At 50.0% G+C, this 23463-nt stretch overlaps 1 protein-coding gene across 1 annotated transcript in view; it reads right to left on the bottom strand.

Moving 5' to 3' along the window:
• The window catches only part of RALY (RALY heterogeneous nuclear ribonucleoprotein), an 88940-nt gene that overhangs the window by 9336 nt on the left and 56141 nt on the right, over nucleotides 1-23463 (bottom strand). The window contains exons 2-4 of the mRNA XM_069871780.1: nucleotides 10754-11018; nucleotides 7137-7209; nucleotides 790-837 (exon numbers count right to left, since the gene is read on the bottom strand). Coding sequence (XP_069727881.1) covers nucleotides 790-837; nucleotides 7137-7209; nucleotides 10754-11009 — 377 coding nt within the window. The 5' untranslated portion in view covers nucleotides 11010-11018. The remainder of the gene's footprint in view (nucleotides 1-789; nucleotides 838-7136; nucleotides 7210-10753; nucleotides 11019-23463) is intronic.

Raw genomic sequence — 23463 nt, 5'->3', positions numbered from 1 at the left:
TGACAAGGCTGATCTGCTTAGTGGACGAGGGAAACCCCGTGGGTGTTGTCTACCTAGACCTCAGTAAAGCCTTTGGCACCACATCCCACACCATTCTTCTGCAGAAACTGGCTGCTCAAGGCTTGGACGGGCTTACACTTCGCTGGGTGAGAAACTCTCCTGGTGGCCAAGCCCAGAGAGCTGGGGTGAATGGAGTTAAATCCGTTGGTTGCTGGACACAAGTGGGGTTCTCCAGGGCTCAGCGTTGGCGCCAGTTTAATATCTTTAACAAGTGACAGGACGAGAGAAAACGGCCCCATATTGTGCCAGGGGAGGTTCAGACTGGATATTAGGGAAAAATTTCTTTACGGAAAGGGTTGTTGAGCATCAGAACAGGCTGCCCAGGGAGGTGGTGGAGTCACCATCCCTGGAGGGATTTAAAAGCCGTGTGGATGTGTTCAGGGACATGGTTTAGTGGTGGAGTTGGCAGTGCTGGGTTAACGGTTGGACTTCATGATCTTAAAGGTCTTTTCCAGCCTAAAAGTTTCTGCCATTCTAGGGGAGGAAGGACGGGGAGGCTGAAGCAGCCCAGCCGCATCCCCAGCTCTGCTGTGCCAGCGATCGGGTGGCACGAGTGGAACCCAAGCAGCGATAGCAGCGAGCCTGGGCACAGCATGGCCACTGGACCCCTCTGCACTGGGCTGGGCTGGACCACCCTGCACCCCACCTCGCTCCCCACGGCAGGAGCCGCGCTGCAGGGAAGATCCTGCCCCATAGAAAACCCCTTTGACTGACGCCTCCCCTGCTCACCTGTCATAGAAGTCGTCTCTGTAGTAGTCATAGTCGAAGTCGTAGCCACTGCAAAGACAGAGTCAGGATGGCGCAGGTTAATTAGTGCTGGCAATTTATTATTATTACTCCCTCATTGCCTGCTAAGCCTCCCAGGTCCTCTATTTATTCCTCCTCCATGGAGCAACCCCTACCCCTCCACCTGGCAGCATGTGCACACACGTCCTCTCGGCTGCAAGGAGGTGGGTTGAGCCTGGAAAAAAGATTTGGGGGGGCTGGATGTGCTGGATAGGGTGATGCTGGCAGTAGAGTGTTACCCTGGTCATCTCAAGATGGAGCAAGAATATGTGTGGGTGGATTAAAACCCACAAACTGGGGTGGGGAGAAGCTGCCTGCAAACCCTGTGGGATGTCTGAGCTTGGGGAGCGGGGACCAGCCCTGCAGAGGAGTTGAAAGTAAAGCTAATTGGTTATGTCTGTGAAGCATCAATTGAATTGTTCTCATGGCATTGCTTGTGTCCCTCTGTCCTGCGTTTTGTGCCCACGGCAGGAGGGCACTGCCCTGCCACCACTCTCCTACGATGTTTTTTTCATACCACACATTGTGGGAGAAGTCAGGAAGAAGGGGATGTTTATTAATTTAACATCTTTGCTATAGAAGGTGTTTAAACCTCTCTCTTCCTAGCAAGACATTGCCCACGTCCTGTTTTCTCAGGCTTGAACTGCATTTTAACCTGAGGCTGGAGCAGTGTCTTTCTTGCTCCCTGGAGTCATAAACATGGTTTCTCTCTTGCTGCAGCTGCGTTTTTCACAAGGCAATGCAAACCAGGTGGTTCGAGCGGGCAATTGCAGCTCTGCAGAGACAAAACCTGCTCGGTGTCACTGCCTGAAGCCCCGGCACATTCTCAGTGTCACTGCTGACCACACCAGCTGCCCCCGGCAAAACCCAGTGCCCGGTTCCCTTGCGGGCTCCTGGCTGAACGAATGCTGGTTAAACGAGTTACGCTGATGTTCCCTTCTCTCTGCTCTGAGCAAGGGGAATAGTTCTTGCAGCCTGTGAGAGCAAAGAGGCTGTGAGCCTGATCCGCAGGGAACTGGGTAAAAGGGTGCCTACTAATTTCTGTGGGTGCCAAGGAAGAGGGTGTTGGGGGTGCTCCTGCCCTGACCACGAATACTCAGGGGATTACAGAAACTTCCATTCATTTCAAAAGGAATTAGAGGCACAGTTATCCTGGGATTTGGGTCCTGACTTCCCAAAACCTGAACGGGGCCTATAATAAAGCTGGAGAGGGACTGTTTACAAAGGTTTGTAGTGATAGGATGAGGGGCAATGGGTATAAACTGGAGAGGGGCAGATTTAGACTGGTCATAAAGAGGAATTTCTTCACGATGAGAGTGATGAGGCCCCGGCCCAGGTTGCCCAGAGCAGTGGTGGCTGCCCCATCCCTGGAGGTGTTCCAGACCAGGTTAGATGGGACTTTGAGCCCCTGATCCAGTGGGAGGTGTCCCTGCCCGTGGCAGGGGGTGTGGAACTAGATGATCTTTAAGGTCCCTTCCAACCCAAACTAGTCTATGATTCTGTGATTCTAAAACCAGTGGGATTCATCCCACTTGGTTTCAAATACTGGGAATATAAACAGGTAAACCTAAGCCAGAGGGACAGGAGGCAGTTCCAGGTCACGGTACATCAAATCCAAAGGCAGACAGCCCTCCAAAAGGGCAACAGGCTGAAGTGAGGGCTTTTTGGAAGCCTATGGCTGTATGACCCTGCTGTAACAAGCCACTCAGGTCATGGCCTAACAGATGATGCTGGGGAGGCAGAGGCTTTTCCCAGCATCTTTGGAAGTCAGGTGCTGAGTAAAAGGCACCTCTCCAGCCTGAGCGCAGAAAAAGTAAAAGTGAGTGTCTTAGCATGGGTGATTTATTTGGACATCGTGTGCCTGAAAATTTCACTGCATGTAGGATAAACCTTTTTGTGACTGACTGATCATTTTTTAGTGACCTGGTAGGGCCTCCTTTGCGTGCAAGAATAATTTTTGCTGTTTTTTAATCAGTTGGTGTCAATGCCCCCTGTAAAAATAAAGCAGGGACAAAGCAGAGTGAGAGGCGGCAGAAGGCTGCGTCAAGTACACCTCTTGATGCATTTCTTCTGCTTTGTGTTTCTTTAGTAATTAACATTTATTAATGACTTGCAAAGGTTTGAAATCCAAATATTCATAATTGAAGGGTGATTGTTTGCATGTGGTGCCGTTTCTGAGCATGTACCTGAATAGCAAATGTACAATTGAGCGGCTGTGCTTTTAATTACTGGCTGCCAGCCCCGCTCCGATAATCACAAGTGACACTTTGTGCTCAGCTTACACCCTGCTACTAATGGTGGCATAACCTTAATTATTGCAGCAGTAGAAATAATACCTGCTGGAAAGCCACTTGGAAAATATGGCATTGATCAAATTGTGAGCTTTTACAAACTTGTGTATGTGGTGTGAGATTCCCTCCTCCTGCAAACAGCCAAGCTAGCAGGGAGAGGGAGGTTTAGATTGGATATTAGGAAAAGTTTTTTTACTGACAGAGTGGTGAAGCCCTGGCAGAGGCTGCCCAGGGCAGTGGGGGAGGCTCCGTCCCTGGAGGGGTTCAAAAAACATGTAGATGTGGCCCTTGGGGACAGGGTTTATTAGGCACAATGGGGTTTGACTGATGGTTGGACTGGATGAGCCTGGAGGTCTTTTCCAGCCTTCATGATTTTATGATTCTATTCTATGAAGGCAGGAGAAAAATGTGGGAAGGCAGCCTGTCATTTCTAAGATGTCAGGGCTGCAGTGGGGTGGCTGTAGGCTGGGACACTGCGCACATCCATACTGTCAGTGTTGGGTCTGCTGGGCTCAGGTACCATTGCTCGCCTCCTCCTCTGCCCTGTGGTTGTTTCTCAGCTCTGTCTGTATGGATTTGGTACCAGGGCTTGCTGGGGTGTCACTGCTCCCAGCCCCGCCGCTGAGATGTGGGAGGAGTGAGTCTGTTTGGAGATGGGTTGACACCAGTTCTCTCCAGGGATCGTAGTGGGTAAACAAGGGCTGCAAATGCCAGCTGAGCTGGAAGAACATAATCCACTTGCATCTGTAGACTCTTCAAAGTCAGCAGTGGTTTGTGTCTGTCATCATTTTGGAGACAGTTCCTTGGGCCACCGTGCTACCAGACACTCGGCTGCTCTTGCAGCTCTTAGGTTGTCCTCACTGATTTTTTTGGCTACTGAGCAACATTAGCAGCAGCATTACAAGGGGATGGCAGAGATTTGTGCCTCCAAGGGTCACATGCAGCACTGGCAGACCCCACCGCAGAGCAATGAGCAGCTGACTCACAGCAGGATCACCGGCACTGACCTGAATGGGGCTCAAAACATCCCAGAGAACTAGACATAAGGAGGAACTTCTTCACGATGAGGGTAGGGAGGCACTGGAAGAGGTTGCCCAGAGAAACTGTGGATGTCCCACCCTTGGAGGTGTTCAAGGCCAGGTTGGGTGGGCCTTGGGCAGCCTGATCCAGTAAGAGGTGTCCCCACCCATGGCAGGGGAGTTGGAACTGGATGGTCTTTAAGGTCCCTTCCAACCCAAACCCTTCTATGATTCTACGAATTCTGTCCAGATGTTCACCATGTAGGCAAAGAAGTGTTGCCAGAAGGCAAAACGTTTTGAGGCACAATGTGTGAATACCTGGGGACTGGGGCCAAAATACAAGTTCGTCTTCCAGCCATCCTCACTGATGCGTCTCCTGTATCTCCAGGCCTGGGCGCCAAGGCAGAAGGACCCATGTGCGATGGGATGCTCTGGCCAATGCCAAAGGTGGAGAGAGGGAGGCCCTGATGCTCTGAAGAGAGCAGGGGAATTTGGTGAGGACAGCAAGGTTTTTTATTGACTGAAGGTCCCTCTTGTGGAGAGAACTGAGAAAGTTTGACGGCATGAACCTCGGTGCATGTTTTACCTGTTGGAGGTAGACGGGAGGCTATAGCCCAAAGGATTTTTATTAAACATGCAGATACCTCCCAGGGCAGGTGGACCATGTAAGTATGTCAAGATTGTTGCTTCCTCTATGTCCAAAATGAGATTTCCCTCTTCCTTGACCCTCTTGTACAGACTTGGAGTGAGGCAAAGTAAAACCCAACCTCTGAATAAAATCCCCTTATGTGTTTAATGCAGCGTTTCAATAAATTATAGTGTGGTGATTTTTGAAGTTGAACATTTAGAAGTATTTATGATGGGTGGGGAAGCTATAACTGTGGCTCACTGTGAACCTGGATTCCCTGCTTTCCGTGAGATAGCATACGTTCTGCTGGTCCAGATGGCCGCGTTACATCTGACAGCCAATCTGGGATGAAATACTGACGAAGCTCAGAGCACTGTGGTTCTCTGGCCCATATTTTAGCATATCTATATTTGTGGGAGGAAGCAAACATCTCTCATTTGCTCTCTTTTCATCTACAGGGCAGCCTGGAAAGCTGAACTATCGGTCATTTCAACAGCAATGGATTAGCGGTCAAGGCGTGGAAGAAGAGTAAATTAAATGCTCTTTAATGCAAGATGTATGGAGTGAGTTGATTTGCATGGTGAGTACCAGCACCATGTAAGTAGCCTACGTGCAGCTAAATAAAAAGATTTGTGTCATCCATACATCAGTGTGGGTAATGCAGACTCTGTTTCCCCTCAGCTGGTGGCCCCTATGAATCCAGAAGGCCAAGTTCTGGTGAAGGTCCAAGCTGGCCCAGGGTAGGAGGAAGAATCTGGCTGGTGAAAGCTGCAAGGAAGAGCTCAGCTGAGAGACTCGTGGAAGGTCTCAACAGATGCCTTGCAGGTGGTAGTGGGAGGGTTGCTGAAGCTCTGGGGGGTTTGCCTGTGCCAGAAGGACGTTGCCACCACAGAGGTTTGCCATTTTGGTGTTGGATTACGTGGCTGAGTCTGCACAATAGGTTTGATATTTCTCTTCAGCCTTCTCACTTGTTTTTCTTTTTGTAGAAAAATCTACAGTTCTCCCAAGATTTCCGTTTTTTTATTGCACCTGCCTCTAACTCTGAAACTGACTTCAGTCTTTTTTTCCTAATACCACACCTAAATCCTGACTCAGTTCCCCAGTCTCTACCACACGACTGGCATAAAAATAATGAGAATTGATCAATAAAACACATTTTGGGATTTAGTTATTTGGTTTTGGGTTCTTGAACCTGCAGGGTATTCTCCAAATACCTTTAAAAGTTTTTTCTTCTGCAACCACAGAAGCAAGAACTTAATGAGTTTCTCCTATATTCCCATGAATCCAAACTCTGGGGCTTAAAGGGAAATCTTCCCTTCTTGTGAAAATACTGATGAAGTCTCTAAAGATGGCAACATTAGCACTGAAGGTTCACTCTAACGTCTGTAACACCCTAGATCTCCCATAAAACATACTCCACATCCCACTTGTCCCTCCTATTCCCTTGATACCTGATACCTGTCACTGCTCCACTGCCCAGGCTCCCTTGAGGCACCCTCAGCCACCTCCTCCATCCACCTCCATTTGTCGCCCCAGGGGCTTCCCACTTTCTTCTCTCCCTTTCCTAGTCATTCTTCTCTTGCCCTTTTCTCCAGCATTTTTCTCTAAATTACCCCTTTACTCTCTGTCAGGGAGCACAGGGGTAGGATGAGGGGCAACTGTTTGAAGGTGAAAGAGGGGAGATTGAGATGAGATCTCGGGAAGAAATTCATGATGAGGATGTGGAGGCCCTGGCGCAGGTTGCTCAAAGCAGTGGTGGCTGCCCCATCCCTGGAGGTGTTCCAGGCCAGGCTGGATGGGGCTTGGAGCCCCTGATCCAGTGGGAGGTGTCCCTGCCCATGGCAGGGGTGGAACTGGATGGGCTTTAAGGTCCTTTCCAACCCAAACCACTCTGTGTTTCTATGACCCCTCTTCCCTCTTCTGCCTTTACTCAACCAGCAGACTCCCTGGCTAGAGAAACTGGGGCTAGAGGGGAATGCTCCTCTTGCTACCCTTCTTTCCAGACCTCTGATGTGGTTAAAGCAGTTCCTGCTTGACTTTCTGCCGTGATCTGCAGGTCCAACACCATTCACCAGGTCGGACTATGGCCAGGGAGTGTCCCACAATGCCATGGACACAGACCAATCTTGGCTCTGCTGCCGGCACCTCTTGCTGGCTCTCCAGCCTGCAGCCTAGCACTGGAGGGCACTGCAAAGGCCAAGAAACTCATGGGCGGAGATCTCAATGTGCAGCAGTGGCCCAGGGCTGGTTGGGGTATGGGCCAGTGAGCTCGGGGCAGCAGCCTAGGGGTGAAAAAGTCAACCACAGCCAGAAGGCAAATACCAGCCTGGAGGCGGCACGGTGGAGACCTACCTGTACAACGTGGAGGCTGCTCTCTTCAACCCTTTAGGTCTGTTGGGTTTGGGTTCCCCGGCCATGTTGATATCTGCAACAAATAGACAGGCAGTTGTGACACGGCACATCCACGCTCGCTGGCAGCCACCCCTGAGCAGGGAGCCAGGGAGGCTGTACGCAGCCCTGCCACCAGCAGAAACAATCTCCTCCACACCTCCCACCTTATTTCCACCTGTTTCTAGCACATTTGGGGCCCTGCTGGACCTCCACAAGGCGGCAAATATACTCTTGCACTTGGCAAACCTCTTTGTTTTCATTCACAAAACTACTAACCTTTTTAAGTCAACACCCTGCATGGTCTAAGCCACACACACAAATTCAGGATAAGCTTTGCAGGAGAACTTGGAGCTGTGATAAGACATGGACAATATATAAAACCACCGCACACAGCTAACCGCTAGCTATTTATCCCTTGCTCCTTCTAGAATAAAAATAAATGCTAAGTGTGAGCCAGGCAGGCATCCCTGAGGACTGGACTGTGTTAAAAGCCGTGCAGGGTGCAGGCACACACCTGTGGCCACCCCAGCTGATCCTGGAAGAGCACATTCTATCAGGGCAAGTGAGAATGAACTCTTCTAATCCACTGAGGAAATTTCTCTCCTTGGCCTCGGTGCCAAACACACTTTTGATGTGAGAATAAAGTGATACAGCCAGGTCCTTGTGCTAAGCTGGTGGCACAAGTTAGAGCCTCTGAGGCACAGGTGGATTTGAAGGTCTCCAATCTGGGGCTCAGGGTGTGTAGATCTATGACTGCAAACTGGAGCATTTAAGTTCTCATCTCTTCAGGACTTGCAGGATGTGCCATGAAACTCCACAGGTTTATGCTTACTAATTGTTGCATTTTTCATGCTGCATGAAGGGACTTCATGGAGCAATGTGGACAGGCTGGTCCACTCACCATCACAATCAAGAGCTTGCAAAGTGATCCAAAGTGAACAGTCTGCTGACTTCATTATTAACCAAGAAAGGCATCTCAGGAGCACAAGAAAGCCGCAGCAGTGCTGAAACAGCCTGAGCAGGAGTAGGACAGGCTGCACACGTGGGACACAGCTCCGGAGGAGCACAGATGTGCTCCCACTGCCCAAATATCTCGCTGTGCAATTCCTCAAACTGCCTTTTAGGGTCTAGCAAGAGAAATCAATCTGCAGCTGGAGCTTAGCCTATTTATAAACTTGCATAATGAGTGCGGTGTTAGGGTATTGCTCAGCCATGACACTGAATGTTCCTCTGGAGGCACATTCAGATCAGAGCGTGTGTTTGCTTTGCTCCCTCTCACTCTCCATCCTCCCATACTCAGCTGCTAAAGGGAATGTAGAAGAGCTTGAGCTTGAACGCCAGCAAGGATGCGCATGGCCACAGGACAGGTCTGTGGACATCTGCTGCCACTGTGAACATTATGCATGCGGTTGCCTTTCCGAGGCTGCTTCTGGCAGCGGTGTTGGCTGTAAAAGATGAGGGGAATAAATTCTTCCCTGGTGCATCCCAGAACACATCCCTGCTCAGCTCCGGGTCCCTTCTCATGAACCCTTTTTGCTGTCAGGGTGCATCTTGCCAGCTGCCAGTCACTCTTCTTGTAAAGTGAAGAGCTAATGACAGCACCGTGCTGATTAACACCCATCAAGGGAGACGCAATGAAAGCCCAATGGTGGATAATGACAACAATTAGCTCCATTTGCTGGTACGCACTGCTAGAAATAGCACCTCGGAAACTTCATTAGTACATGCAGACAGACCAGAAAATTTAACAGCCTGATCCAGTGGGAGGTGTCCCTGCCCACGGCAGAGGGGTTGGAACTGGATGGGCTTTGAGGTCCTGTCCATCCCAAACCATTCTGGGATTCTATGATTTATACTTTCAAACCTATAGTGGTGATGGGCAGCCAGATTCCTCAGGATTCCCTTGACAGGGAACAAGGAGAGGCAAGAGCTCAGCATGCACATCAGCCTGGATGATCAGCATCTGGCTGGAGCATCACATGAGTTCCTTTGCTCCCCAAGCATTCTTTGTCGTATCCACAGAATCTGCATTCCCTGGCTGGAAGCATCCCCAGCACACTGCACTTTGCCTCAGTCTGTGATTCCGCTCTCTGGACCATAAAAAAAAGTGAAAAGAAATCTCTCATATTTGAATAAACCATGGATGGAAACAGCACAATGTCTCATAGAACAGATCTAGCATGCAACTTTTTATTTCAGACTGCTGTGCCAGAAACAGGGTGGGAATGGACTGCAAATCGCTTTGCTGGGTGCCCAATGACCACTGCCTGAAGCAGGATTGGAAATAACAATTTTTCATTAAGAATACTGTCTCCAGTTCCAATTCTCAGCTTTAAGCTGGTGACAAGAGCCTCTCTGCATGTGGCACTTCAGAGCAATCTGCAAAATAAGGATGCAGCTGGGAGTAGCTGGGGTGGTTTTGTTTCCTATTTCTTACCACACAGCAGTGCAGACAAGAGACTTTAATGTGGCAGGAGGTATCTCATATAACATTAGCTGGCTGAAATTGGTCTGAGCTAGTCTGAGTTAAACTATCACTCTCTTGGCAGGTGAAGGATAACGCCTGGTCCAGAAAGGGAACCAGGTGATGTCTTTTCCCACCAGATCGAAGACAAGAACGTGGGATGATTCAGAACAGTGTTGTAGCTTCTACAATTACAGCCCATAACATGAGTTTTCGGGCCACATTATCACAGCCTCTGGTAGGCTATGACCAGCCTATCTTCTGATCACTGCCAGCGTGGGACCTGTGAGCCTTCAGCCCCAGCTCTGTGCCTGCCCATGGACCCTCCTGATCCTGACGCATCAGCTGACTTCCCAGCTTGGGCCCAGACCTGCCTTGTCACTATGGACCTGCTGGGTCATCACTGGCTTGTGTCTGACCTATCATAGAATCATATCATAGAATCACTAGGTTGGAAAAGACCCACCAGATAATCGAATCCAACCATTCCCATCAATCACTAAACCATGTCCCTCAGCACCTCGTCCACCCATCCCTTAAACCCCTCCAGGGAAGGTGACTCAACCCCCTCCTTGGGCAGCCTCTGCCAGTGACCAATGACCCCTTCTGTGAAATTTTTTTTCCTAATGTCCAGCCTAAACCTCCCCTGGCGGAGCTTGAGGCCATTCCCTCTTGTCCTGTCCCCTGTCACTTGGGAGAAGAGCCCAGCTCCCTCCTCTCCACAACCTCCTTTCAGGTAGTTGTAGAGAGCAATGAGGTCTCCCCTCAGCCTCCTCTTCTCCAGGCTAAACACCCCCAGCTCTCTCAGCCGTTCCTCATAAGGCCTGTTCTCCAGCCCCTTCACCAGCTTCGTTGCTCTTCTCTGGACTCGCTCCAGAGCCTCAACATCCTTCTTGTGGTGAGGGGCTCAGAACTGACCCCAGGATTCGAGGTGTGGTCTCACCAGTGCTGAGTACATCTATTCATCTACCTATTCATCATCATTGGACCTGGCCCTGATCTGCAGATCCATGTCCCAGTTTGACTTTGGACTGGTCATCCACTGACCATCCCCTAGGGACCCACCAAGCTGTGTTGCACCTGGACCCTCGATATGGCTGAAGAAACTACTTACCCAGTGTCTGGCCAGCAAGCACACGCCCGTTCTCGCCCAGGACAGCAGCACGTGCGTGCCTCTCGTTGGAGTACTGTACGAAGGCGTAGCCCTTGTGAACGGAGCAGCCCACCACTCGGCCATACTTGGAGAAAATGGTCTCCACGTCTGACTTCTTGACCACAGCTGTATTGAGGTTGCCAATGAAGACTCTGGAGTTGATGGACTTGGGGTCATTCTTGTTCGTGATGTTGCTTGTCTGCACCTTCAATGACATCTTGAACACCTGAAGGAACAAATCAGGAGTCAGGAAGGTCTGCAAGGGAATTGCCAGTCTTACCAAAACGTGTCGGGGGTGAATCTCGCAGCAAGCCTGGAGTGAGAGAATCAGCTCTGCAACTTCAGCTGGGGGCCATTCCACCTTGTGTTGAGGATGTGACCGTCACAGCCAGCCCGAAACCCTTGCTGGAAAACTGTTTATGAGGCTGACACGCTCAGGGTGTAAGCTGGTTGCTCTTAGGGGACAAATCAAGATTTAAATAAACGTTACATCTAAGTAAAAGCTTTAGTGCTATTATATGAAAGCTTTTACCTTTCTAGAATTAATTACAATTAAAAAGACTGCACTTTTTAAAGCAGTTTGCACCCAGCACCTTTGTCCCTGCTCACATTTCCAAGCTTCCCCCTGCTGAGCATCTCTCAGTTCTCATTACACACAGGGACAGCCTTGTCCCTGTGGATCCACACTCGCAGCTGGAAGAGGACTTGTGTTTTCTGGATGCTAACAAAGACATTTAAGTGGTGAAGCAGCCCTCGTGCTCCTGCTATCTGCACTCTGCTGCCTGCCTGCGCATTTATATGCTGGGCTTTAAGCTGGATTTTGTGCAAACAGGAGGTGTCACTGTTAGCTTGGGAATCACTCAGCCATCAGCCAGGTCGCTTCCTATAGCCGCAAGGAATGTTCCTCCAAGTTTCCTGTCTGGGGTATTTCATGGGCAGCCCCTGTGACCAGGCTTCACCTCTGAAGACGTAAGAGGACCGAGGGAGAGGGTTAGAAATGGTGTGAAATTATAGTGAGTCTGGCTGCTGGCCAGGCTGCCTGCTCCCAGCTCTGCAGCAAAAATCACACCTGTCCGAGACATCAGATTTTCATCTTCCAGAAACAGAGGGGATGCTTTGGGATTGCTGTTTTGTGTGTGTGTGTATTTTATGATGCATGCTGAGGTCCATGCACGCTTCCCCAGCCCCGTCCAGCACCTGAGGCAATGCCACCAACGCCAGGCGGTCACCGAGCCAGGCACAGGGGACACACGGCTACTGCAGGACCATGGTCTGCCCTCTCTGCCAGCCCTCAGTGTCTGCGCTGGCACTGCAAAGAGCTAAAGCACCGCCTGGCTTTGGTGATCTGGCTCTCAGGACCAAGTTTGTCTGTGCAGCTTCCTCTGAGGAGAGAAGGTGCCGTGGCGATGTTAAAGGGGGCTACAGGAAAGCTGGGGAGGGGCTTTTTACAGGAGCGTGTAGGGATAGAACAAGGGGTAACAGCTTTAAACTGAAAGACAGGAGATTCAGATTAAATAGTAGGAAGGAATTTATCATCATGAGGGTGGGGAGGCCCTGGCCCAGGTTGCCCAGGGAAGTTGTGGCTGCCCCATCCCTGGAGGTGTTCAAGGCCAGGTCGGATGGGGCTTGGAGCAGCCTGATCCAGTGGGAGGTGTCCCTGCCCATGGTAGGGAGCGTGGATCTGGATTATCTTAAGGTCCATTCCAACCCAGACAATTCTGTGATTCTGTGTTTTTATGAGTTGGGGATGGCAGCAGCTGCCCGACTGCATGGGTGCAGCTCCTGTGGACCCAGTCACCCTAGTCCCCAAGCCCCGCCAGGCTCTGTCTGCGCACAGCCCAGCCGGCCTGAGGCACTGACACCAGCAGTGTGTGATGCTCTGGCTTTGTTGAGCCCTAAACCACATAGAATTATAGAATAGTTTGGATTGGAAGGGACCTTGAAGATCATCTAGTTCCAACCCCCTTGCCATGGGCAGAGACACGTCAGCCTTTCCTACTCATTAGGCAAGCAGAGCCCAGGAAAAAAACTACATTTCCTGACATGCTTTTTGGGGTTGCACTTCAGACTTTAAAACCCCCCAAGTTTCCTTCTTTTTCGCTTTCTCCTCCACAAGACACAAAATCTCTGGCTGCTTCTAACTCCTCTTAAGGTGATAACTTCATTATCCCTATCTCATCCCTTCGCCAGGTGAGCCCCACTTTGGCTCCTTGGGTGATGTCCTTATGAGCTACGAGCCCCTTGGAATAGCAACACGGGCTGCTCCTGTCCACAGTCCTGTTCTGCCTGAGGATACTTAGAATCATTACGGTTGGAAAAGACCTCCCAGCTCATCCAGTCCAATCATTATCCCAACACCACTGTGCCTACTAAACCATGTCCTGAAGTGCCATATCTACACATATTTTGAACACCTCCAGGGATGAAGATTCCACCATTGCTCTAGGCAGCCAGTTCCAGTGCTTCACCACTCCTAATATCCAGTCTAAACCTCCATGAACTTCTACCCACACAGACAAGTACCATCGTGTTGGGCCTCTGCTGCCACCGGTTGTGTGTCTCCAGGATTTGAAACTTCAGTCCAGCATGGAGGTAAAGGAATAGCAGACGAGAACCTCCCAGCCCCACAGGCAGATGGTGTTTGCAGCCCGACCCAGGGAGGCACAGAGCGTTTTAACAGTGATTGCAATCAATGAGCTCGGAGCAGACAAGCCGTGATGTGCAGACCTCCACCTTTTTTATTCTGAGAGCACAAATGACTGGACACTCGATTCCTTTCATTCTTAAAGCCAGGCCATACAGAGCACTGGAGATACCTGGAAGGGCTGATCCTCTGCATGAAGCAGGAGGAGGATGTGATGGCAAAGGAAGCCTTGTCCAGCTTGAACCCCTGTGACTCCGTTAACCCACCAGTGATGCTGGAAACGCAATCAAAAAAAGTTAGACTCCGAATCTGGCTTGTTATATTTTCCCTTTCATCCTTTTGGATTAAAAAAACCAAGGACTTTTGTTTTATTGCTTTAAAAACAACCCCTGGCAAAGTGTTCCTAAAACCACTGGAATAAATAACCAAAAGACAGGACTTCTAAAGGCATCTAAATGAATTAAATCCCCGCATCTTTGGCAAGGGGTGCTCAACCTCTTCAGGTTGCACCAAGTTCCAACTCAAATAACGTCTGTTTAATGCTATTTTAACATATTTTTTCAGTGCAGTCTGAATGAGGTTCCCAAAGGAAACCATTCCCGTTCCTAGTGCAGAGGTGGAGAAAGGGAAGAAAAGCCAAGGCTGCTTTCAGCTGTTTGGTCACTTTGGGCACCCAGCTTGAGCCTCAAGGACTCATTTAACAAAAATCCCAAGTATCTGCACAAAAGCCCAGCTGGAGGCTGCTCCAGGATGGCAAGTCCCCAGGGAATCTCCATCCTAAACCTGCTGGAACCAGCTGAGGATCTTCAGAGGAATATATGTAGCCAGGTATCCCTGGATGGTCTTGCTACCCAAGGATATGCCCAACCTGTTGTGAACCTGTGGCTCTCACAGCCCTGGGGTTTCAGTGATGTTGCAGGACAGTGACTTCAGCACTTGGGACTCCTGGAATTTCCAGTCCTGGATACTTGTATTTTTTGCTTCAGAGCAAATCTGCCCCGACACCTCTTTCACCCGCACTAGGCCGTATCACATGGACATCCTTGGTACAGCTTGGCTGCTTCCCCTCTAGATGACGCATTCCCACTCTTCCATCCTTGCGTATCTGCCAGATTTTATGCAAATCTCCAACCCATTTTGCTACCAACCCATGGCCCTCCTTGCCTGAACACCCAGTCTTTGGAGAAACTCCTCTTATAGCTGGACTCTGGGCAGAGTATGAGCCCTTACCACTGCCCTTGGAGCCCAGCACCCAGCTTGCATTGCTCTGGGAGGCCATGCGACTTGCTGTATCCCAACCTGGATGCTAGGATGCTGCAGGGAGCTGTGTCAAAACCCTTCCTGAAGTTAGGGCAGATATCACCCATGTCACGTCCTCAGCCAAGGAAAGTGAGTAGGTTGTTCAAATTTGGCCGTACCATTGCCGCAAGCAGGCACCAGGAATGTTCTCTTCCTCAAAATAAAATACCGTGCTTCAAAAAAATACACCCATCTCTGTTTTCATATCCCATTGCTGAAGAGTTTTACTGCTGCTGCTGCAGCCCCAGCCTAGGGAAAGCCCAGGCTGCTGCCTGCCCAAGCCCTTCCCAAAGCCCAGCCAGCCCAGAAATGTGTTATTTACAACCAGCTGAATCCCTGACCAGCTGTTTGCAGTTGCAATCACCAATTACATCAGGGCGCTGAGCTCCTTAAGCCGGTGTAGGAAGGATGTGGGTTAAGCTGCCTGTGTACGTGGGACTAGAAAAGGCTGGCTGGAGGATTCAGGTAGGATGGGGCTGTGTGGGGCCATAAAACTTATGTTTTTCCCCCAGATCTAGTGGGTTGCCCCCTCTCAGTGGGCGCAACATGAGCTAGCTCTTCTGCTAGGGTCAACAGACCCTTCACTCTGTGGGTTTGCATCAAAAATAAAACAGCTGGATGAAGCTGAGGCGTTTCTCAGGTGGGCACTAAGGCTCCAGATGGATCTTCACCTGGAGATGGTCATGTCCTAAGGCATCTCCTAAGATATGAACTTGGATGCCATGGAGGCTGGAGGTGTGTGCCTTTCCCAAGTCCCTGCTCCCCTATCCCCACTTTGCACCCTCCTTGTCTGGCTCTTGTGACCTTCTTCACGCTTCCTGCAGATGGACCAGCATGTGCTTGTCCCCTGTGCAGCCTCTTCTCCTCCCCACCTGGGACACTAGATCCCTCCAGTCCAATAAAACGCGTGGGTGTAGAAGCTGGAGATGGGAGAAGTCACTTTCACCATCATTGCAGGGATCGGTGATGGAATATAGAGCTCAGCATCCACCTCCCTCAGCAGAGCCTTTCCCTTGGATTCCTGGTGGGAGCCCCAGTGGCTTTGGGGCCACCTCAGGGCACTGCAGGTCTGCACAGGAGACGTGCCTGTGGCTGACAAGCAATGGGACGGGGCCACCAGATGGCAAACTCAAGGTCAGGCAAGGTGATGGCCATGCTGCTGGGAAAGACTTGGGAGGAAGCCAATGAGGACCTGACGTCTCTGCAGATGGGACGCCCTCCCAGTGCCATCTGCCCACTGACTGCTGTCCCCGCCCAGGCAGGGAGCAGGGATTTGGCAGGGAGCATTGGCCAAGGCTGGGGAGCTGGGACTCTGGGCTCCTAGCACAGCATCGCTCTGAGGTTTTGGGCACCATCAATGACATCCTCCATTAACACGTGGCCTGCACAGCTCTCATTTTGCATTTTATAAAACACTTGACACTGCGTGTTCAAAACCCCCGTGCAAAGTGCTCTTCTGCTGCCCCATGCAAACCCAGCAGCCCCCCAGCCTTCTCTCTCCCATTCCCTTAGTTTTTCTTATTACACATGATAATGATTTCACATCACTTACTGGCCCCCTTGCTGTAACAACTGGAAAAGGACATTTTAATCATCGCTTATTAATATTTCATACTCCACCTAACTGCATTCCAGCAGAGCACTCTGCGTCGTGCTCAGATTAAATCCAGCAGAGCAATCAGCCACGTTGGCTTAGGGTCCCTTCCATGTGAACCACAGAACCATTAAGGCTGGAAAAGACCTCTCAGCTCATCCAGTCCAACTGCCAGTCCAACCCCACCGTGCCTGCTAAACCGTGTCCTCAAGTGCCATGGTCACACGGTTTTTGAACGCCCAGCTCGCCGGTGCTGGGCTACGAAGCCCAGTGTCTCCTCAAGCCACCATCTCTTTGATGTGCTACGTAAAAACCAGTGAGCGCGAGTCAGAGTTGAGTATCTTGGTGATTTGTCTGATTAGAAAAACAGACACGGCAGAGACAGATACTACTACTAATCTAATAACGATCGCTGTCCTCAGCAGACGCATTTTCACAGCTGTTATTTCACCTTTCATCCTCCAACCCGTAACTGCAACAAGACTGACTTGAGTTGGAAAACAGAACAAGACAAAACTCAACTAATAACGACACTTGGACGTAGATAAATGAATGCCCAAAGTGCTCCTTCATCTGTAGGACCCCAGAGAACGCCAAAGGCAGATTAGTTTGTTTATCCCTGGTTTCTGCAAGGGAAACTATAGGCCCAGACAGGAGGGGTCTGGAATGGAGGAGTATGTGCCACCAGCCTCACCAAAGCTCACAGAACAACATAACAACATCTCCCACCCCCAAGCACCCCCAAAGACTTAAGGAAAAGTATGAAGGCTTAAGGATGAGATTGTCAGAAGCTCCTTCTTTCCCTCCTGTGTGTCCCATCTCCTTCTGGAGAGGGACGGAATCTGCAAGCTTGGCAGGGGACAGCAGTCAAGCTGCACCACGGTGATCCAGAAACACATCCATATGCACCAAGGTTGTGCCAACTCAGAGCTCTCCAACTATCCTTTGACCATCATCCCTGCAACCTGGCAGTGCCACAGATCCCAGGACCACAGCTCTCCATGGATTTACTGCCCCTCTGCGCATGGCACAAGGAAACCTGTTTGCCACCACCAGGCTGAGAAGAAAGCACAACATAGGATTAATTGAGCTTTGTATCTTGAAAAGTCAAGGATACCTTGTGCCATTTTCTAGAGGTGGAGGTGACTGCTGAGGTCTCCTAAAGAACCCACACTCGAGGAGAGGCTGTGCCTGCCTGCACATGCTCCTGGGTCTGGATTCTGCAGGACCTGGAGGTGCACAGCCACCAACTGACAAAGTCCTCTCCCAGCTAGCGCTTCTCTTGTCTTCCTAGGAGAACATGGCTGGAAACGATGTCACGGTCCCTGCTGCCACTAACATTGAGGAATCCCTTAAAAATATTGATATTCAATCTGGTAACAGCCCAAGGCCAGAGCTGGTTTACTTGATAAGCTATTTTTCCTCCCCGCTTTAAGTGCCTTGCTTCGCAGATTAGCTGTTTAATTGAGAGCCAGGTGTCTGAAAACCCCAGGGGCTTCAGTCTTAGTGATGAACTGTCATGCAAGAAGGTAAAGAAAAACCACCGAGCCCCACCACTCTCTGCTGCAGAAATCTTTATTTCAGCGTGATGGCACCATGCAGCCAGGCTGTTACTCTCCTCTCATCATGCTTATTCACAAAAGAGGAGATGCGGTTTTTCATCCTGTCCCCATCTCCATCTAGTAACAAGTTTTCCCAGCTTGGTGGCTCTGCACTGGGAGAAAGCTGATAAATGAAGACATCCTGCAGGGACCTCTGGCACGAGGTGAAGGGCCAAATCCTCTGCCTGCCAGGTTTGGGGAAAGCTTGGCATTTGGGGTGTGAAGAAAGCATCAGCAAGCCTGTGTCTTGCCCAACACATGTGATGGACCTTACAGTCCACAGTGCACCCTCTGAGCTTTGGTGAGAGCTGGGTGGTCCCAGCTCCGATGCCAGGGCTGGTGCGCCCCTGCTCATGTGCTGGAGGAAGCTGGAACAACACAGCTTGGTGCACGACTTCTTTAACCATCTTGTAGACTCTTACACAGGACAAGAAGTTGTTCCCCCAGAGGATGGTGGAGCCCTGGAGCAGCCCCCAGGGAAGCAGTCACAGCTTCTATGATTCTACGAAAACCCATTTCTGCACCACCTCACTACTTTTTGGACGTTTCCCGCCCTGCTTTCATCCCAAACCTTTAATATCTCTACATCTTTGTTGCCAATTTCTTGCAAAAGGCAAGGAAGATAATTTTTAGGGAGGAAGAGGGCAGTTAGCAGACCCTGTCACAGACAAATTGGCATGACTGTCACACAGCGAGCATCTTGCTTTGGGCAGTGATCAACCCTCATGCTTGGCTCTGAGTGATTTCTGAATAAAACAGTCCTTCTTTTAGCAAAAAAAGAGCAGTTTTAAAAAGTAACACAGCTACAAGACAGAGGGACTCCACCGACTGCACTGCCACAGCACCATCGACAGCACAGAAACACACATGCATCCAAAAGCAAAGTCCCTGCTACCCCCAGTGCCAATCATTTCTCCCCCAAGAGCTGTGAGTAATTTGCTAGTGACTCCCCAAACACCAGAGCCAAGCTCCGAAGCATTAGTTTAATAACCAACACAAACCCTGCAATCTTTTTAATAACTTCTGAGTCCCCAACAAGTCCTGCACAGAAACCCAGAGGGGCTTAGCCCTCCTCCCGCAGAGCGGAAAGACCCCGTTCGCTGCCGTGTTGTTCAATAAATAGAATAAAGTGGAAGGAAACCAGTTCTTTGGGTTTTCTGGAGAGAACAGCTTCCATTCTCCCAAATGGGATTGTTAAGGGACTAGAAAGTTATTAAAGAAAGGGGACAGACAAAGATGTCACAATTATTACACTGGTTCTGCAGGACCAGCAGTGCCTTTGGGGGAAATCACTGCTATGCTGAGAGAGTTGGAAGGACCAGAAAGCTGGGAATCAGCTCAGTCAGAGCCAGACTGGCTTCTTGTGAAGCTCTGGGCTCCCTTTGCAAATACCTTCCTCTCTGGAAAGTACAACTGAGCACAGCCCAGCAGAGAAGGATGCTCTCACTGCGGGCAAAGTGTGTCCTTGGGTCTCTCAAGTGCTATTTTTCCACCCCTCCAGTAGACAAGGGGCTCCTTGCAAAGTTTTCCAAACACTTCCCAGGGCTCCACCTTGCAGATAAGTCAACACAGACCGATCAAAGCTTAGGTTTATATCAATGGCAATCAATGACCTGACTCCTGGTCACCACAGAGGTGCCATATCTTGTGCATCCCAGCACAAAGACCCAGCGCGGGACTCCCTGCTGGCATAGAATCCTAGAATGGTTTGGGTTGGAAGGGACCTTAAAGCCCATCCAGTTCCAACCTTGCCATGGGCAGGGACACCTCCCACTGGATCAGGGGCTCCAAGCCCCATCCAACCTGGCCTGGAACACCTCCAGGGATGGGGCAGCCACCCCTGCTTTGGGCAACCTGGGCCAGGGCCTCCTCACCCCCACAGCAAAACATTTCTGCCTAAGATCTCATCTCAATCTCCTCTATTTCAGCTTAAAACCATTCCCCCTCATCCTATCCCTGCACTCTCCGATCCAGACCCCTTCCCCAGCTTTCCTGGAGCCCCTTTCAGCACTGGAAGCTGCCCTAAGGTCTCCCTGGGCCCTTCTCTTCTCCAGGCTGAACAACCCCAGCTTTCTCAGCCTGCCCTCGTATGGGAGCTGCTCCAGCCCTCACACCATCTCTGTGGCCTCCTCTGGCCTCGCTCCAACAGATCCACATCCTTGCTCTGCTGAGGACTCCAGAACTTAACGCAGAATTGCAGGTGAGGGTCTCACCAGAGCAGAGCAGAGGGGGAGATCCCTGCCTATCAGCCACCTCTATCCACTCTCCATACCCAGGCCACCCCATTAGGGTTGTGTTGCTGGAGCAGAGATGGTGAAGGCTGTGATGCTGCCTTGCTGCCCACTGTGCATCCTCACAGCCTCCCTGACGTTTTTCCTGGCACGACCACCTTTTGCCTCTGGACCCTATTTCCCCCTCCTGAGCATGCAGGCTCTGCAGCCTTAGGCGCTGAGCCCAGTTTCAGCCCAGTTTTCACCCTGGGCATCATATTTTCCTTGGTAGAATAAAATTGTGTTAACCCCTGACACGTGGGGAGAGAACACTACTGTACCAGCTTGGGATAGGGACTGCTCGTAAGGATGCACGTGGCCATGCATCTCATGGGAGAGCACCCAGCAATCACCGCCTTTGCAAGCACGATGAAAACTCCTGGGGAGCTCTGGGTCACCTTATTTATAACCTGACCTCATCACCTGCTCTCCACTGAGCACTCAGGTCTTAATTTATGGAGTGGGTGAAGTGCAAGGGTAGCTGCTGCCCATCCCTGCTCTCCTTCATCCCTGCTTAGATGGAGGCTGCACCCATCCTGCACATTTGTTGGACTGTACAGAGGGGAAAAAAAAAGCTACTGAGCGAAACGGAAAGAGCCGAGTCTGGTTTATTAAAGCACATTTGCTGCAGAACGTCAGCAAATAATCCAGACTGACACTATTAGTTTGTGGCAGATGCTGCGTTCTGCATTTCGCAGGGCTCCGGCAGGAGGGGTGACTCTATCCCCTTGATCCCCGCTACTTTCCAGCACGTCTGACACACGGTGCATTTTCACACTGGCGTATCCTCTCCCAGAGCCGCTCTGGGCTCAGTGTAGCTGCAGCACCACCACACACCTATTTCTGAAGCACCAGGACCTGCAAGCGTGGGGATGCAGGTCCCTCTGTGCCAGAGGGTGGGGTGCGAGGCAGACTGACTTTCCTTAAACGTGCTGGTTTTCATAGGTATCTCCACAAATTTGGGATCCCCCTGCTTGATGCAGGTGCCGTTCCCTAAACGAGTAGATGTCGAGGGTGCAGCAGCGTGAACAGAATTAGCTCCCTTATAATCTTCCTTCAACTCTTTGGTTTGCTATGCAAATAGCCTCCTTTTTTTAATTTTTAATTAAAACAACAACTCATATTGAATGAGAGAAATCCTGCCAATCCTTTGAAAACCTGGCTATGATTTAAATTTCAGTGTAACTGGTAAATCCTTCATAAAGGTGCAATAAATAATCGATAGCTGTTTTAGTAAGTATTTAATCAGTTGTTAAAGGTACAGCGGTTACAAAGTCTATCAGGTCAGCATATAGTTTATTGCTGTGGTCTTAACCATCTGTCCTATATATTATTCATGCCTACAGAAAGCTTAAAAATCTATTCATTAGAGTTTTAAATCCTTCCTAATCAGCGTGATAAAGGGATGACCTACGGCTGGAAACTCAGATCCATCCAAGCAGCTCCTGGAGCAGCTCCTCACCCTGCCCAGCACTCCCCACCCTGCCCATCCCTACAAATCTGGGGCTCACTTCGAATGCTGCACAGCTCATCGCACACGTGCGTGTGGTCATGCTGGAGCTCCCAGAGCTCCCTGCAAAGCAGAACGTGGCTCCCACAAGGCAGATTCAGGAGGTAAGTAGGTATACATGCTCCTCACCACGCGGACAGGATGCTCTGAGGTGCATCAGTTTTGGAGACAGGGTTCTCTCCTATCTGCTTGATAAAGCCAAACCCTCTCCTTGTGCCAGGACAGAAAAAAGCTGTCGCCCTAGCAGTGACAGCAAGGAGCATCCAAAGTGCCCCTGACCCTCAGTTCTTCCCTTGGGAGCTGAATTCCTTTGAAAACCAGGATGTCTGTTGTGCACCAATCAGGAATTTCAGGTAGGGATCAGCCTTGGTGGGTTAAACTTGGGATTCTGCTCCCATGCTAAGGACAGTGCATTTAAAACATGACAAGAGTCCTGACAGCATACGGGGCCGAAAAAGAAATCCCACCATCAATATTGCATGAGAACCAAGAGAATCAACTCCCTGGGTTTCACTTGAGGAGAAGGAGCTCCTCAGCAGCTCTTTGAGTGTCTGCGTGAACATGGACTCCTCATGCACTCTGAACTTTTCTGGCCTCTGCTTTCCCATGAAAATGGGAAGATTTAGATCAGATGTTAGGAAGAAATCACTTGCTGTGGGGAGGCCCTGGCCCAGGTTGCCCAGAGCAGTGGTGGCTGCCCCATCCCTGGAGGTGTTCCAGGCCAGACTGGATGGTGCTTGGAGCAACTGGATCCAGTGGGAGGTGTCCCTGCCCATGGCAGGGGTGGGACTGGATGGGCTTTGAGGTCCCTTCCAACTCAAACCATTCTGGCATTCTATGAAAATATTTTTTAAATTAAAGCATTTTTTCTCTTAAGGAAAAAAGGCCAGGACCCTCCTTTGATAGAAGAATATACAACAAGTAGACTTTTCAGGAGTCTCTACTTCTAATCAGCTTGGAAATCTCTCATGAACAGACTAGGTTTCTTTTTGACGGCAGCAAAATAAATTTTAAAGGTCAATTGAATCAGATAAGCCCAATCTGGCAGCACTTTCAGATGCAGAATTCCATGGATAACATTTAGGTGATGTTCGAGAACAGAAACAAAATTCTTTGGAGGAAAGAATCTTCAAAAGAAAAAAAAAGGGAAGAAAATGAAAAGGAAACAGCAATTAAATAGAATGTCATCCATAATCCCACTGGTGCAAAACCTGATGATTACCTACTGGGCTATGGACAATGCTACATGTATTAATCTAATTAAAGTCCTTTTTTACAGGCATCTGAAGCCAGCTCATTAGTGTGTTACCGAGATGCTCATTAATGGCTGGCCATGACTAATTTCTTGAGAATTATTCCTTAATTCTTTATCATTCACAGCCTAACAGGAAAACACAACGTTTCCATCCCCCACTCTCCCACTTGTACGCAGTGGAGACAGGTTCTCATCAGCCACCTATTGACTTGATGTTCCTTAATGAACAACCCCCCCCAGCCCAAATGTTGTTTTCACAGCAAATGATTTATTTATGAGGAATTTATTTCATGAGGGAACTTTCTGGGAACTTTCTTAGCTGTTAATGAACTTGCATCTTTGCTGCTGCTTTTTGCATCTCCTGCATGCGGCAGAGGGGAAATGGAAAAGCAGGACTCCCTGTCTGGCTGCAGAAGAGCCTCCTGTCCTGATCCATAAGCCTGGTCTTCAGCTCCTCGTTCCAAATGTAAAGCCCTGGCACAGGTCGCCAAGAGAAGC

This window comes from Phaenicophaeus curvirostris, chromosome 18 (genome assembly GCF_032191515.1).
Source record: "Phaenicophaeus curvirostris isolate KB17595 chromosome 18, BPBGC_Pcur_1.0, whole genome shotgun sequence".
Classification (NCBI taxonomy): Eukaryota; Metazoa; Chordata; class Aves; order Cuculiformes; family Cuculidae; genus Phaenicophaeus; species Phaenicophaeus curvirostris.
The sequence above is the reverse complement of the archived record's forward strand: the minus strand, read 5'-3'. Positions and strand labels throughout refer to the sequence as shown.